This window comes from Pseudoliparis swirei, chromosome 24, assembly GCF_029220125.1.
Source record: "Pseudoliparis swirei isolate HS2019 ecotype Mariana Trench chromosome 24, NWPU_hadal_v1, whole genome shotgun sequence".
NCBI classification, from domain to species: Eukaryota; Metazoa; Chordata; class Actinopteri; order Perciformes; family Liparidae; genus Pseudoliparis; species Pseudoliparis swirei.
In genome coordinates this window covers 7,023,677-7,041,697 of record NC_079411.1, presented here as the reverse complement: position 1 = coordinate 7,041,697, position 18,021 = coordinate 7,023,677, and the positions used below count along the sequence as shown (strand labels likewise).

Genomic DNA, 18,021 nt, shown 5'->3' with positions numbered 1-18,021 from the left:
GATAAAGAATCACTCAATTAATAATGGTGAGAAAAAGAGCCTCGGAATAGTCAGAAATTAAAGGCTGTCGATCATTCTTTGACTACACTCCTAATCCTCAGAACGTTCCGGGTGAAATTGCTAAATTACGCACAAAGACAAACACTGAAAACAAATGTTTCACTGCTGCGTGTCTTAAAGAGCAAACACACACTTGAGTCTGCCCCGTATTCTATTGGGTTGTGTGTTCCCGTGTCGGAGTGGGGAGCAGTGGACGCGAGCTCCGCGCGCCCCGACGCTGCCGAGGCGGACCGGAGCTCCTCGGGCTCCGATTGGCTGCGCGCACTGACAGCTCCGCACATGATTGCAGGAGAAGAAGCCCGGCCCCTTTCCGCTCTCGCTAAAGGAGCCATTCATAAACTACACCAAGTGCAGCTCACAGCTGAGTGTGGACGAAAAAGTGAGCGGGGACGCAAGAGGAGAGAGAGAGAGAGAGAGAGTAACAGCACGAGGAGATGATGTTATTAGCCTTTAGCGTCTGCAGCCCAGGACACGGACGGTGACCCGCGACCCGAACATGACTCGACCCAGCAGCGCTGGAAGTGCTGTTGAGTTGGACTGATTTTTAACAGGCTAACACCGTTGCATCCCTATCCGCTTCCTCCTCCTCCTCACACTGACGTCCATCCGCTGCTCACAGCCAAACAACTTTTTGATTACACACTTTTCCTGCACGGGGAAGCGTCTGCCTCTGGCTGTACCGGTAAGCATTGGATCCGTCAACTTACTGCGACTCCCCGGTGTACGGCCCGGAGCTCTGCCCGAACATGATCGCGACGCAGGCTAAGCTGGTCTACCAGCTCAACAAATACCACAACGAGAGGTGCCAAGCTCGCAAAGCGGCCATCGCGAAGACCATACGGGAGGTCTGCAAAGTGGTGTCGGATGTTCTGAAGGAGGTGGAGGTGCAGGAGCCGCGCTTCATCAGCTCCCTCAGTGAGATAGACGCGCGCTTCGAGGGGATGGAGGTCATCTCCCCCAATGAGTTCGAGGTGGTGCTTTACCTCAACCAAATGGGGGTGTTCAACTTCGTGGACGACGGGTCCCTGCCCGGCTGCGCGGTGCTAAAACTGAGCGACGGCCGCAAAAGGAGCATGTCGCTGTGGGTCGAGTTCATCACCGCCTCGGGCTACCTGTCGGCCCGGAAGATCCGCTCCCGGTTTCAGACTCTGGTGGCGCAGGCCGTGGACAAATGCAGCTACCGCGACGTGGTAAAGATGGTGGCGGACACCAGCGAGGTCAGACTACGGATCAGGGAGAGGTACGTGGTGCAGATCACCCCCGCGTTCAAGTGCACCGGGATTTGGCCTCGCAGCGCCGCTCAGTGGCCCATGCCCCACATCCCGTGGCCGGGCCCGAACCGGGTCGCTGAAGTGAAAGCCGAGGGTTTTAACCTCCTCTCCAAAGAGTGCTACTCGCTCACGGGCAAGCAGAGCTCCGCGGAGAGCGACGCCTGGGTGCTGCAGTTCAGCGAGGCCGAGAACCGGCTGCTCATGGCCGGCTGCAGGAAGAAGTGCCTGTCCGTGCTGAAGACCTTGAGGGACCGGCACCTGGAGCTGCCGGGCCAGCCGCTCCAGAACTACCACATGAAGACGCTGCTGCTGTACGAGTGCGAGAAGCATCCGAGAGAGACCGACTGGGACGAGTCGTGCCTCGGAGACCGGCTGAACGGCATCCTGCTGCAGCTCATCTCCTGCCTGCAGTGCCGCAGATGTCCCCACTACTTCTTGCCAAACTTGGACTTGTTTCAGGGAAAGCCTCACTCGGCCCTGGAGGCTGCGGCGAAGCAGACGTGGAGACTAGCGAGGGAAATCCTCACCAACGCGAAAAGTTTGGACAAACTATAAGAAGTGATTTTGTCGAGAGCCGAAGACTTTTTTTTGGGGGGGGGGGCATAAAAAAAAAAAACTTCAGAGAAGGACAAATATGATTCTGCAACCGATTCTCCGAGCAATGTGAAGAAAAAAAACTAACAAAATAATGCAGCGAGCAAACCACAAAACCCTTTTTAAAATGGAGCGATTGGGCCACTGCCAGAGAGAAAGTGAAGGTACATTTTCAGATAAATGTAATGACTTTTAGTTGTCTTCTTTTAATGTTTTCACAAAGTGAAGAGACTTTTATTTAAATATATGCACAAAAATCGTCAAGTGAAAGAAAAATGTAGCGTGCCAAGTTCAATTTTTTTCATTATGTGACTTTAAAAGAAATGTTAATAAAATGTTGCAAATTAAATTACAGCGTGGCCTCGTGTCCTGGCGTGTTTTGACAGCTGATATGACAGGCACATCTGTTGCTTTTTATTTTTGCTATTGTCTGATGAGGAGAATCATTAAATGATTCATTTTGACGAGACAGCTGACCTGGGATCATCACTGTTAGAAAAAAAGGGGAAGCTTTGGCCAAATTTAAAGAAGGAATGTGCACAGCACCTTTCACCTATAAGTTATTTTTTACAGTGACAAGGCTCTAAAGGATTTTCGAATGAATGTAAATCAACGGACTCGCGTTAATATATCGGCCTGGGAGTATCTCACGATGCAGGCCCCACAGCGAAACTGAAGCCTTAATCTGATTCATGCAGCTGATTTTAGATCAGTGTTGTATATGACACATTTATTGTCGAGATTGTAATCAATGGATTATGATACACAAATCACATACAAATAAATGCGGATGTTATAAAAATCGTTATTTAAATACACAACTCTACGTGTTTAAAAACAATTCAGATAATTCCATGCAGTGTTAAACTGAACTAAAAACCACCTGTGGGTCAGCAGGCTCCAATGAAGAATTATGGTGATTAGTCTAGAATTTACTGTATATTATTTATTTAATCATCTCTATTTACGTGCAAATTATTTATGTATATATTTAATCAGATTGCAATGGAAAAAAAGAGGGATGATTAATAATGAGAAGGCCTCATCCACGTCGTTATATTTATAGAGAAAGTGTGATCATTCATTTATTCCAAAAACACTGCATTTCTTATATCTTTATTGTGGCGTTAAATGTACTTTAGAACATATTCACGATGAGAAGAATAAATACAGTTAATACCAAAGCTACTTACTGCAAAGAACTAATTTAAGTCAAGTCATATTGTGAGTTCAGACAGACAGACATGTAGGACATGCATCAATCGATCAACAGAGCGGCGCGAGTCTCTTACCTTCGGATCGATGGCCCTGAAGCCCGGCTCGTCCTCGTCCACCTCGAAGTAGAGCTCGGAGGCGGTGATGGACAGGGTGCCTTTCACCACCATGGCCGGAGCCACCAGCTGGACGCTGGTGCTCAAGTTTACTGGGCCTGGAGGACAGACACATGCCGGTCAGAGAGACAGGCTCCGACAGCGCGGAGGGTGGTGGTGGGGGGGACACTTTGCTTTTCCGCAGCAAAGGTAAACACATAAAACTCAACAAGGGATTACGCGGAGCTGTTATTTAGCCCGTTAGAAGCCCAGCGTGGGCCTCCAGCCCTGCACGTGGCTCGTTAGGAAGGCGGTGACGGTAAACACGCGGATGACAACGACCGTCTACGTGTTTTGAAAAGTTGAGTGATTCTTGTATACGGAAATAATATTTACGTGCAACTATTTGCATCACAGTGTCTTCAAACGGATATGACCACGTCAAACGCCGGCTCTAGTATTGTTCCCCTGGAATTGATAATCTTGCAATTAAATAATTAATTCAAGATGGACGAAGAGGACATCTCTGCCCCGTGTGTGACACACACACACACACACACTACCAGAATAAAACATGTACAGGCTGACATCGTTACACTCAAAAATAAAGCGACAGGCCGTGTCCAACTTTGCGACACCAGAAATCGCCTGTCAGTCAGGGCGCATTGATCGCGGGCGGCTGAATGAAGCTCTGTTTAATCTCTCATCAATCTTAATTTATGCCAGTATGACAATGAGCGCGCGGCTCCGGGGAGCTGCGGCTGTTAGCGCCGCGCGGCTCCGCGCATATGCGCCATTGTGTCTGCAGATGTGCGCCGCGGAGAAGAGAGGCTCGGAGCCCGGCTTGATTTCCCCGAGCACCCGCACACGTGCAAATGGAATAAACAGAGATATGTATATTTATATATGTACTCCTCTGCCGCTCGGGAGCCCCGTGAGTACACTGACATGTTATCCGCGGGTTAAAATAACATTATTTATGTTTTTGTTCCATTCAGACATTCAATTACACCTGAAGCAGACAGCTGAGGAGAGGAGAGGCTAAAGCGCTCCCGACTCCATTCTCTCAGTACACATCACTTTATTAGACAGGGGTCGGCGTTTAATCCCATTGTCCTGCAGTTGCGTTATTTTAATAGCACTCGGAACCCCATTAATGCAGCTTAGTCTGGCGAGGCGCTGTCACTGCACAAGAAGAAGAAGGGGGAAAAAACAGGATTATGCTGCAATCCGATTAGCGGACTAAATTATATTTAATTAGGAATCTTTAAATATCAGACGGATCAAAAGCAACAAAGGACTGCCAACATCGTGAGCTGGATAAAGTATAATATACGGTTGCGTTGAGTATCAGTCTCATGGGGGGAGGTTCTATTCTATTTAGGCTAAAGGCTGCAGATAGTGTCCCATCACAGGGTAAGCAGTATCCTGGGATACACTCCTTTACTGGATGTAGAAACAATGTCGAGAGGGTTGCTGCTGTATGTTTGTGAGGCAGACAGAAAACTGAACATACACTGTTTTCACAAGCACTCTGGTGGTGCCATAATGAAAGAGTTGTGCAGAGGTATAATTCATGGGGCTTGAAAAAATGTTTTTACTTGTAGAGAAGGGTTCATATCCAAACATTATTTGGGGGGAAAAAATGAAATCCTACAGCAGATGTGGTGCACACGACAAAGTGGTCTATAACTCACTATCTCAACAGTGGAACTGCATGTGGAGGATTTTAAGCTCAATGAAGATGACAACGAGCATGTTTGCTTATTTGTGTTTGAGCCGCGGCACAAGCAGGACTGGGAAGGGGTGAAGAGAGGGAGACGTTTCTTTACCTGTTAAGTTCTCCAAGTCCTTCTCCTCTAAGGATGACAGAGTGTCATCGTCTCCGTCAAGCAACGTCTCGCTCTCGGAGTTTTGATTTCCCAGAGCCTGGCTCCTGATGGACTGCTTGCCTTTGAGAACATCCTCCTCGGAGGCTGGTGGAGGGGGGAAATGGTCTTTTTTATTTTGTACCTTTAATACATTACAAGTCATATGCAGTGTTACAAAGTTAACCTACATAATACAATACAAAATAAATCGAGTAAGCCTTTTTAAACTTAGTTTCAGTGCAGTGTTTGATGGCTTAAAAATAAAACCCGATTCAGACAGATTTTCTCTGGAAAAAAACAGCCATTCAAAGAAACTATTAAAACAATAAACCATGACAGTGGAACAGTTATATTTAGTTTGACCAATAAAAAGTGGTCGTGCTTTAATTTGAGCCATCGGCTTAATTTCAACTGTCTATAGATCCAGTGGTGTCGTGATTCAAAGAGAAGGCTGGCCATTCAAATCAGTGATTAGCGCAACAACCTCACATTAAATCTAAATCTAATCTTTATTTTCAGAATGGCATTCATTTAGCACTCTTTATAAAACAGTTGATTTAAGATTAATTAGTCAAGAAATTTATGAATTTAGTTTGTTGACTTTCAAAGATTTCCAAACAGAAAACGGTCATCTTTGTTATAAGTCTCGTATAGGTTTACCTTCTGATAAAACCATCTAAGCACATGCTGACTGACGTGATGCAAACCCAAAAAGCATTAAAACAAGAACAGACAAAAATCATTCAAACACATTTAAGAAATAAAAAAATAATTTAAAAAACGAGGGTTCCACACCGCCCATTTTGATCTCAACTCAACGTGACTTGAGGTTCCGAATGGATTATTTAAGAAAAATGTTAATCTGCAAACATTTACAGAGCCCTGCATTCCCCAGTGGCGCATGGTGAGGCTCCACAGAGTCACGTCCAGGGCACGGAGACGAGTCCTCCGTCTTTGTAAACATAGCTGCTATACGGCGAGCGCTTCGGCTGCTTCTGTGTACGTTTCCTAAATCGAGCATACATGGTGACTGCAACACAGTTTTAATCCAGTGAGACTCTGAACACACACTCAGTGGATTTTATTTCTTCATCACCACCTGAAGGGAGATCAATTGCACTTCCTAAAAATGCACAATGGCATCATGTGGCTACACACTTTGAAATATAGGATAAAAAATCTCTTGTCATGGAAAATATGCAGCTCGCTGATATTTAGAACGGTCTTCCTGTAATTAAGCCTCCCTAGAGGATTCTTTAGTTAGCAGCACTGAAATTACTTCCAGCTCCTCTAATACGTACCACATGCCATTGTATTCACACCAAGCCAGTGGACAGGGGACTTATCACCAGCTTAAAATGCAGAGATGTCTCAACTTCTATGCAGTTTAACTGTCTATATGCTCAGCGAGTCTCAACCCGAGGTACTGTCGTACTAACATGCATTATTAGGACACACACACACACACACACACACACAGTCTGATCCATGCTCCTTCTATTACCCACGCACAAGTTATTAATAGGTCTTCATTATATCACACACTGGAGTGCAACACAAATATGGACCAGTCAGCATGAGTGAAGCAAGAAAAGCTATTTTGACCAGTCATGTCACACATTAAAGAAACGTGCATATAAGTGACAGGCCGCGCGCCAACTTCTCACTTTATCCCCCTAAAAGTGGATAGAGTTTATTTTTCTACTTCTTTTAATTTAAAACTGAGGTGTTTTTGGGGTTGCACGTGTGTGTGTGTGTGTATGTATGTATATATATATGTGTGTGTGTGTATGTATATATATATATGTGTGTGTGTGTGTGTGTGTGTGCAGAATCAAGCTGGTTAAATTAACTTCAGTAAGCTTTTGCCAGTTGGATTTAAAATCGAAATATGCAAGTGTATAATATGGAATTAACTAAAATCACGTGCTATAATTACTACTACCAGAAATGGTAAAAAAGAAATAAAACATTGAGATGAAAAGTCACGACTTAAAATGCAATTTAAATCCAATCCTACTTTTAGAAGATTGCAACGACAAACAATCTTTTCAAAGGGCAGACACCCTCGCCGAGCACTTCAACCTCATCACTCATCACCAGCGAGCAGAAACGTGGATGAATCCCAACAGGTTACACTTTTCCAAGACCCCATTTCCCGACTGAGAGGTTCAGCTACCTGCTTATACAACTCAAGGCATGCATGGTCACAGCAATTAAATTGTCAAAATTAACAAATTAGTTTTTAACAGGAGCGTAGCCAGCAGTGTGGTCATGAGGCGAGTATTGATTACCAGAACAGAGACATTAGTCTTCAGGTATTTACTCTGCCACCTCTGGTACACGGCCGGGACCAGACCGAATCCATCCCCAGAAAAGATGGTTCTTTCCAGGCATAAATACAGAACAGCCTACTCAAGCCTACTGGCAGCCACCCTCTCCTGTGGAAATCACCTTGGCGCAGTATGAATGATAACGGTTGTCCCGACCCTCCACGCAGAAATGCACATTTTCTCCTCCAAGTTCAAATGCAAGGACGTATTCCCCCTTTTCTTAAAAAGGGAAAACAACTACGTGTTACAATAGATCACTCAGTCAAAAATGCGAAATATTTTCCATTGCTTCTAATCTTATGATCAAGCGTGAGATTTGAAAAGTGCAGCCCACAAGTAGCAAGAAAATTAGGGTAAATTCAGACTTGATCTTATACTAAATATTTTCTTAGGGGGAAACGACTGCATTCTCCCCTCTGCATCTGATGAATATAATTACAGCCAGATATGACCTTTGTGCTCTGTTTGAAAACTCAGCCCTGCATTCTCATCTTGAGCTGCACTTCCGTAACAAATGTCGGGTCGGCTAAAACAAGACGAAAGGTTACATCAGAAAATGGATGCCGGCAGGCTTCAACGTCAAAGAGTTATTTTAATGATATATTCCCGTACTTCAGCCGGGCAGTACCCGAGGTAGAAGACCCTTGCAACAACTGGCTGCTAGCTATTTTTACACAAACTTGGCTTGGAAACCAATTGTTGTTTTCAGGAATCTGTCTCTCCAACCCCCCTTGCCCTCCCCCAGTGAAGAATATACACAGCACATAAGCTGAAATAGTCACATTGAATACCAGACCAGATACCTGAATGACAAAACACCGTCAACACTTCTCCACCAGCTAAAAGAAGTCAACGACGGAGCAGGAGTGACACGTCTGTTCTCCGTCATGGACTGGCTGAAGGGAAAACGAGTCGGGAATTACGATGGAGACCAAGTAAAATTTCAGAGGCTTGCAGCAGAAGAGCAGCGACCAGCTGGCCTCGGCCTCCAGCTGCCTCTGGAGCCATTACTGCAGACCAGAAGTCTCCCAGGATCCCCAACACTTATTGCTTTTAGATCACATTCATATCGACTCCCGTCACACTTGCCATTTGTCTTTGGGAATGACATTTAAAGGGGACTTTTGCAGGAGACCCATTTAGGAAATTTTTGGTCCATAAACGGCCATCTACCGGCCAGAGTAATTGATTGAGCTGGTAAATGTAGTCCGGCATGACGATGATTGCAAACCCTGGTGTGAGCCGGATTCTCCGTAGAACTGAGGGATTAAGTGCACTCTAGAAGAGAAATGTGACTCCTGGTGTTAACGCAGGGACATGTGTCACTTCGATACTGTGGTTGCTCGTGACTGCTGGGAATGTCGAGTTGCTCTCACACGATGGTCATTGGAAATCACCACCTGTCTTTACAGGGGAGTGCACAGAAACAACGAAAAATTGATCGGCCTTATTCAAATACAAAAAGGAAAAAGTAATCAATGCCGTTAGTTTAAATGAGAACGCTGTACGTTTGCAGAGTATTGACGTTTTTTTCTTCATACCCCATTAAACCTTTCCACATTTTAAGAGGGTCACGATACAATAAAGGTTCTCTCTTCAACGATGTCTGGAAGAGTGCAATTTGTGTTTACTAGTGTGATATCTAGGCTGAAGCACCAAGAGAATTTATTAAATTCAGTCAATAAATTCATTGCATTTATAAATCATAAAAAACATTTTATTTGGACTATTCTATTCTGTTTACCTCTGGTCTCAAAAACTATTCTGTAAAGGAATGCATTAAAAAGGCATAAATCCCCAAATGATCCCCAAGTCAAACACAAAAATGAGGGAACACAATATAGGAGCATGAATGCTACTTACCACTGATATAAGCCACTGTTATGCAGCAAAGAAAAAAGAATAGACAACATTTCACATTTAATAGCCACTTAGCTCAAAAACTGAATTTGTGAGCAAAGCATGTGACAAACAGTTGATTATTAATCAAGCTTTGCCTGATGGGAAACAGAGTATGAAGATACCCTCGTGAAATATAAATTAGGGTGCTATTTTACTGTCTTGTTGTACAAGACAACTTTTAATGCAGCGGGAAGACTCTTTTGTATTACCGTGTCCTTGGTGCTACCACCAAGTGAGTGAGAAGGGGAGTGCACCCAACACGAGGGGTCTTGGTGGATGGGAACTGACCGTGTTCGGCCGCGGCTTTGAGCGTAGCCTCTGAGTGAGTGGATCCGGAGGGGTTCTTGATGAAGCGACGTCGCCGCCTTAAATCGTCCTCCCAGTAGTCCAGGCGCCAGAACTCCCTCAGCCGGCTGCAGCGAGACAGAGGTAGCACATGTGTTAGCAATTACCAGCCAGCATGGTATAGCAGCCCGGCATTAGCGCTCGGTCCGAGCGAGCGCACATAAAGACAGCATTGTGTCTGCAGTTTCTTTTTTTCTTTGCTTTTTTTTTTTTAAACCCACAGAAAAACTCTTTAAAAAACATTCACTTGGACACAAGCTTGCAGCCCACATCTGTGTACTTGACAATGAGAGGATATCCATCCCAAGAGAATGAGGTGCTCTTCTTTTTATTTATTTTTCCTCCTCCCTGTGAGATGATGAACGGAGCACGAAGGCCATCAAGAGTGGAAGGAGCAAAAAGCCAGCGTGATCATTTTCCACACACTTCTGTGGCACATCACTCCATTCGAGGCTCATTTCAAGCCCAGCAGGATACCTCTCGTCAGGGCTCAGGGCTCGCAGGATAAGGAGAAGGCCATTACAAACACAGAGGAGGGGGTGGATAGCATTACCAATATTAATCAATGTCTACAGCACCCATTTTTCTTCCCAATTTACATCTCCCTTTACCAGGCCCGGTCAGTAAATCATTCTGCTCTCAAGGCAAAGAAAGTGTTAACTTTTAATGAGGAGTCATTGCCACATATTATTGCACTTGTACACTGTGTTCCTGTCTATAATGAAAGATATCTGTTTTTGAAAGTGGTTTAATTAAAACATAATCTAAAATATTCATTACCTGTGGCTTGGAGGCACCACAAAGCGTAATAAAAATCAATTCTTTTCATTACATGAGCATGAGTTTCTTTTTAGTGCAAAACAAAGATGTTTTTGTGGTAGCACAAGTGGAAAAACATGCACTCGGGTCTTCGGTGAGACTAAATCCTGATTGTCCGACTCGGGTCAAATAGTCGTTTTACTAAATGTTCTCATGAGGAAAACACTTTGAGGCAATAAGGAAATCTGAGTCTAGACTTCTCCTGGAGTTAATTTTGTTGGCATTTGTTCATTGCAAATATTCCTAAAATCCACAACAACAATCGGCCACGGTGCAATGGGGCTTAAGTGGTTAAAATACTGTAAATCTTTTCAATTCTGCTGAGCTGTGTAAAAAATGAGAAGACCAGCAGGATCTCCGCTCTCGTGAATCCTACAGTAAATTAAGCTATGTGCCTAAACCATGTGGGTCCACAGACAGAATAAAAAGCACACACAAAAACACAAGAAAAGAAAAACGGCGAGATTTCTTGAGGCGAAACTGATGTTACAAGAAGACATACCAAGATTTATCCGATTCAAAATATATCTAAACCAATAAAAACAGAACCATGACCAGGTTATTCATAACTGGCTGCAGTGCATCCCGTGAAGGTGTAAAAGACACAGTTTATGGTTTCAGTGGCATAAACTATGACGGGAGAACCCCTCCATGCTTTATGTGATCTACTCTTGAACGCTGCTCTGGCCGGAGGGCTCCTCACAAATCTTCAGTCCAACACCAATGATCACACAGGGGCCTGTAAAAGGGAAAGGAGCTTTACGCAAGAAAATAAATACAATTTCCAACCGGTCCTTTAAAACCCGGCATGCCCTGGCTAATGAAAACCATTGATTATTTGATTTATCTGGACAGAGAAGAATCAGTCTCAAAATGCCTGGTGACGAGTGGCGGGCTGCTGCTCATATCTCCAGCCTGGATGTTAATTCAGTGCAGAGAAAGACGACCGTTGAGACCACGATATGGCCAGATGTTTGGGACATTTAAAAAAAAAAAAACGAAATGGGAATGTAGATTGTGTACATCCAGAGCGGTGAATCTAGAGGGTGCAGCGTGCAAGTTGGAACGAGACAAGGGACGCAGGCCTGTGCGCGACCAGATCCCTCGCCGGTGACAAAGACCCCCCGCTGCATGTTTGTGTGTGATAGTCTCCCAACGCAAATGGCCACTTCATCATCCTGCCTGCAACGGTATTCATCTATGAAAATAATTATCAAGGTTGTGCATGGCGCACAGCTACGAATCAGGACGCACTCGTCTCTCATCTCATGGAAGAGGGGGTGGGGGGGGGGCTGTCTGATTCACACAATACACATTAATCCATCAGGAGGGGAACCATTGGCTGCAGTAATTAGTCAAAGCATGGGGGGGGGGGGTGGACCACCTCTGCCAGTCATATTCGTCTCGCGCGACCACGAGCAGGCGACAATGGAGGTCCTAATGACGGGGTGCTGGAAGAGGTGGCCGCGCGATGAAAGATATACCTCGTCATCAATCCCCGATGAGAGCGCCGGCCGTAACAAGAAGGGAGATGTGCGGCGCTCGGCAACCCCCGTGCCGCACGCCGAGTGTGTTTCCACAAACATGATAAATTATTCAGAGCTCATCCATCCTCCCAGGGCATCCGTGGCAGAATTTACTGAAGCGCCATTCTTCAAAATAACAACAATTAAAATAACAAAAGGGGCCGGCGCCGTACTGCGGCTCACGCCAACCACTTGTGTAATTAGTAATTAGTTTGGTCGTAAAAGGTGTCTGGGAGGCCTGAAGTGACTGTTGTCTGATGATGAAAGTGGGGGAGAGAGAATCTGACAGGCGGAGAGAGAAGCGTGTATTCGATTTTAAATCTGGGCTGAACTTTGATATATATAACATGCGAGTTTGTGCGCACTAAAGAGAATTTGTTGAGCCTTTCTAATGTCGACCACATTGGCTCCTGATGAAACCAGAATGCAGAAGAGTTTTATGTGAAGTAGTAAATAGGGATCACCTTTTTTGTGTGTGATGCTCTTCAGGGTTCTGGAGTTGCACATCCGTGTTTACCAATACAACGGGCGATTGGGGAAGTTAAAGTTTCTCCTTCTATGCGGCCCTGATGCTTTTCTACTAATCAGATAACAAAACAGTCGTGCCTTCAATTTAATAAACTTTGCTGGTGGGCTCTTTCAGTTTTTAATTGCCCAACAACACATCAAAACAGAGCAGGCGACCAAAGACGTACATAACAAATGGTTTAATTAAGAGCTAATTCAGGATTAGTGACATGCTTCTTTGGGAAGATGAGCGTTTAGAAAAGCGGAGGGACGATGCACGACAATAACAATGTCCTCGACAATAAACTATCCAACACACCAAATAACTAGTGATACACACATTCATTTACTATGTATACACCACAGTATGATTAGTCAGTTGATTACTGAAATCTATTCAATATAAGGTCTAGACTCTAGAATACCAATAGTTATTTTACAACCTAATAAAAATAAATCTTTCTTTTAGCATTCATCTGATACGTGACTATATTTATTAAATTTCCTTTGTTGACGATTACAGTATCCTGCTGCACCAACCTCATTTCCCTTGAGGGGTATTAAGGTTTAATCTCGTCCTAAATATAATACTAATCTGGCATAAAGAAACACTAAAATAAACAATTGCAATCCACTTTTAAGTCACCTCTATTAATCATCATATGTTATTGGGATTATCAAACGGCCTCTTTAAACATGGAAATAGATTCTCTCTGCAGGTCCTGAAGTTTCGGAGCTCTGCTATTTATATGGCACGATTGTTCATTTGCTGACAAGGACAAACGACTCCCATCCATCAAGATTCAATTAGACACGGTTGTTTCAGAGACACATGCGTCAGTTTTGGGGGTTATTTTTGGAGGGGGTGGGGGTAAATGTAATACCAGTTTTTTTTAAAGTTTCTTTTGTTTTCAACTGGACACAATAAACTGATATCAGGACAAGTAAAGCATCAGATGGCCTTCCTGGCTATTTTAGATTATTCCATTTGAATCCAGCTTGGCGAGAAAGGGCTGTGGTGAACACGGAGGGGGAATGTTACTCTTTCTGCACGGGTTTCCCATGAAAGCATTTGATGTTATGTAAATGATAAAATGACCTCTATCATCGCAAGCGGGACGAGCGGAGCGAAGGTGCTTTCATATATCACCGCAAGCGACTGCTCTTCGACACAAACAGTCATTCATAACCGTTCTGCAAAATTAATTTGGGGACAGTCAATGAGACCCGCATATGCAGAGGACATTTCTCTGCTTCCTTATTTTATATTAATGCCGGTTCCTATTGGCAGCCCTCAAATTGCTCAAACATTGCTGCGATCCCCAAGATCATTTTGCTTTGATTTGCATAAACCATGTGTTTAGAAGAAATGGGGCCGCGGCGATAGATTGAGGATTTGTCATGTGGACGACTGGCTGCTTGAGCGCGGGCTCTTTGTCAAACGATGGCAGCGATCACACCGATGGCATCTCCAGACTCAAATTAAAATGAAACCGGACCAAATACCTTCCCACTGAAACGGTTTGGCATGATTAAGTCTCGCCAAAGTGATTTTCTACATGTGCATTAATGCTGCGCCTTCCCAGTCCAATGAGGTGTACAGAGCACCTTCTATATGTGTGTATGTTAATTCACCTCGGCTAATGTTGTTGACAACATTTACCAAAGGTGATGTCAGGGTCACGGACCCGGCAACATTTACATCTTATCCCCTTAAATGACAGCGCAAGGCTAATTTATTATTCCCTGGATGTAATCACTTAATTTGTCTATTTTTAAAATGAATTTAAATGACGGGACCCAACACAACAGATCTGGGATTAAGATTTGTAGAAACAGATCTAGTAGACAAGTATGCACTTGAATTGAGAGAGAAACTAAACTGTCTAAATCGTACATGTGAGCTGAGGAATTGAACCACACTGAGACAAAGTCCATGTGCATTTACATTCTTTGCTTTCATCTCACTCTTGTTAACTCCCCTTTCACCGAATTTGTGGCGAACACACGAGAGTGCACACGCTCTCATTACCGAGACAACACATGCACCGACCACTCCTCCCAATTAACTCCAATTTATCCAACAGCTTTCAAAAAGCGATCTGGGAAGAAGAAGAAGAAGAAGAAAGAAGAAGAAAAAAAAGAGCGACTGATATTGCATCTCTGCAACATCACCGGCTTGCGAGGATCAAAGCACTCCCATGGGTGGGAGGCAAAAGGCTTCAGACTCCCCACAATGCAGTGCAGCCAAATGAAATAATGCAAATCGAGCCCCAATTACCACCAGCTTAGTGCGCAGCTTCCAATTAGCAGCAATTACACACACGGTGCAAATCCACCAACAAAAAGCCAGACAATTACACACTAATTATATCAGATTTCATGGGAGGCAAAAGAGAAAGCATTGTGTTTCGTAAGGTAGTAAATATTGACCAAAGACCAAAATGTTTAGCTTAAAAAGCATTTTCCACTCAAATGAAAAATGTTGCACTTGATACGATTGTTACACATTAAAATAGCGTCACAGTTTGCATCATTAGAATTATCTAAGCATCATTAAATAATACATAGCGTGAACAGACTCGCCGTGCTACAGCGCTAAAGTGGTACCATCTGTATTTGTAAAAAAAGGGTCACATTTTTCCTGTGATTTTGACAACATGCATTTAAGGCCATTTATCACCACTACGCGAGGTAATGAGGGCATCCACTGGACCACCGTTGCATAATTCTGCCATTACTGGCCCATTGTAATAATCTTCTGACCTCTAGCTTTCAGAGCTGAACTTGAATGGCGTGACAAATCTGAACACAGACCCAACGTCTCCAAAACAAAGTGGAGGAGCTGAGATTGGGAGTCAAAGGAGGGGGTTACATTAAACAATACCTCTAACACCAAAACCAGTCAAATTCACTACAAAACATTTATTTTTAAATATGCTATTTCAAATGATATACTTTATAAAACAATCTCCATTGAATAGTCTCTATAATAGTCTGTTGTGAGTCGTGCTTCAGGACTACAAGGCTCGGCAATCTCATCTAGAGAGACTGTCTGCTATTCATGAGCACCTCCGCCCCTCTCTCCATCATACGGCTGTGCTCATTATACAGCACTTACATCGCTCTGTGTGTGTGTGTGTGTGTGTGTGTGTGTGTGTGTCTCTCAAGTGCAGCAATTCCTTTGCAAGGTGATTGAGACGATCATGTAAACAGAAGTCTGACTAACTATAATGGCGATGTAGCTATGCCTTCATTTCGAGAAAAATAATCTAAGAGAAGAGGAATGAAAAGAATCATCTCTCTTGCGTTACATAAATAGTACATTTCTTCCAGGGATTAATTCTGCTGCTGGAATTTTTTGTTTTTGTTTTTTGTTTTTAAAAATTGCCTCGTGAACATCAGACATTGTACCATTTCAGCTTAATCACACCTTTTTAAATTGCTTATTATTTTTATGAGACTTTGTATGGAAAAATTCGCATTCTGTTTTCTTTAATCTTCCAGCCCTCTACCGAGTGTTTATCTACACACAATTCCTCCAGAATAAATACAATGGTCCCAGCATCTATTATCAATGTCAGTTGTTATCATCACAGATCTGGCACATTGAACTCCCCCGGTCTGATCCTCTGGAGGTGTTGCTGAACTTGAACTCAGACACGGGGGTCGGGGGTGAAGTAAATCTACAGCTGAAGATCTACGAGGGAAGGACGATCCTCAGTCTTCCGCTCTCCTCGCCGCTCACGTTGCTATTTTATGTGGCCTTTTTCCTGCTTCAGTTGCCCAAGAAAGAGCTGGATCCGAAAGATAAAAGGCATTTTTTTGGCAAATGGTGAAAGTAGCACAATAAATGACCTGCTGGTACCACGGTGTAATTACAGTGGCTGGAGGAATACCAATCTATCACCAGGACGAGGTGAGGGGGGGCTGACACGCCGCAAAGGGGTTAGTCAAAGGAGATAGCCTTTGACCAACTACTGGCCTCGGACAATCAATACTCGGCAGATATTGCATTCTGGGAGAAAGGAGAAAAAAAGGGGGAACAAAGCCCTAAAAACTTCCCAAATGGCTTTTCATTCAGATATTGATCAGCAGCCTTTTATCATGACCTTGCTCCACCAAGGCCATATACTTTCTTCAGGGTATATGAAACTCATAAATCTGAGAGTTGCTACAGTCACACTGGGCCTGTGAGCAGCGAGGCAGGGCGGCATAATTGGTCTTTCAGGGATGGCGGCCCTCTTTCATACTTCATAACAAGGATCCCATTACCTCCCTGAGCTGCGAGGAGGACGGACGGACACTGCGGACAGCGTTAAATCGAAGAAGCGGGTCTGAAAGATGTAAAAAAGGTTGGCAGAAAGTGGTTAAACCTCCGGTTTCGGTGACGCACAATAGCAAGCCGTCACTGAGTCATATTGCTACTAGTTAACAGCTCACCACCTAGTTACCTGTACCCAAAGAGTGTTACCAAGTTTGTAGGGCAGCTACTTTTCAATTCAATTCAATTCAGTTTAATTGTATAGCCCAATTTCAGAACTTACGAATTTGTCTCAGAGTGCTTTACAATCTGTACACAAACATCCCTGTCCCAAAACCTCACATCGGATCAGGAAAAACTCCCAAATAACCCTTCATGGGGAAAAAAGAGGAAGAAACCTTCAGGAGAGCAATACTTTGAATAAATCAAAATTATCTGGTCAAATTAAAAAATGTGTACGTTTAATAAAAGGCAAATAAACACACAAATAGGACTCGAAAAAAGTAGAAGTCGTGGAAGTATATTTATTCTCACAACAACAACAAATATTACCGGCTATGATGCAGCATCCGCCTTGAATTAAAGAATAGCCAACAGTTCGTAGAAAGGTACGTTTGCTCACCATCTGGTAATGACCCAAAAACATAACCGCTCATATCCTTCATAATGACTAAAAGCACGAGTTGTATAACCACTCCCCTCTTTCTTATCAATTGTAAATAATCCACCGAGTGCAATTTTTAAAATCTCGCTCTGACCTGCAACACTTAACCATGCGAACAGATGGACATCATCAGCTGTTAATATGTTCCACCATGACAGTCTGTTACTATTCCTTACGGCCCCAGCCACTGTACTGTATATACAGTCGAGGTAAATGTTATCATTAAGGAGATATTCTATTCCATATCCACGAGCCAGACGGCACGGTGGGGCCCTCGTGGCACGATGTTTTATGTAACTGATGGAACGCAAGTCTGTCAAACGGGACCGGTCTCCACGGACACTTGAGGAACATCCTTTTGGTCCCCTTCACAACTTTTCGGTCCCAGACACATGTCACTGCGCATGATTAATGAGGTGGAGGGTTTCACATCAAACCCGTTTAAGGACCTTCGCGTCGGAAGACCTCCGCATGATACGGAGTCTGGTTTACAAAAAGAGGAACATAACGGCCGCTTCGTGCAGTATGTTTATGCGATATGTTTAGGACTATCGA

General features: G+C 43.9%; 2 protein-coding genes across 2 annotated transcripts in view; one reads left to right on the top strand and one right to left on the bottom strand.

The window, feature by feature from the left end:
* lrba (LPS responsive beige-like anchor protein) overlaps positions 1-18,021 on the bottom strand; it is a 181,634-nt gene that overhangs the window by 65,967 nt on the left and 97,646 nt on the right. The window contains 4 exon segments of the mRNA XM_056409971.1: positions 3,218-3,354; positions 5,068-5,211; positions 9,303-9,317; positions 9,630-9,754. Coding sequence (XP_056265946.1) covers positions 3,218-3,354; positions 5,068-5,211; positions 9,303-9,317; positions 9,630-9,754 — 421 coding nt within the window.
* On the top strand, positions 377-2,279 carry mab21l2 (mab-21-like 2). The gene has a single exon (XM_056409969.1). It carries the CDS (start codon positions 807-809, stop codon positions 1,884-1,886), a length of 1,080 nt encoding a protein of 359 aa, XP_056265944.1. The 5' UTR covers positions 377-806; the 3' UTR covers positions 1,887-2,279.

What these genes read in the sequence shown, in the direction of transcription:
- mab21l2 (XM_056409969.1), top strand. Translation starts at nt 807, where the DNA reads ATGATCGCGACGCAGGCTAAGCTGGTCTACCAGCTCAACAAATACCAC.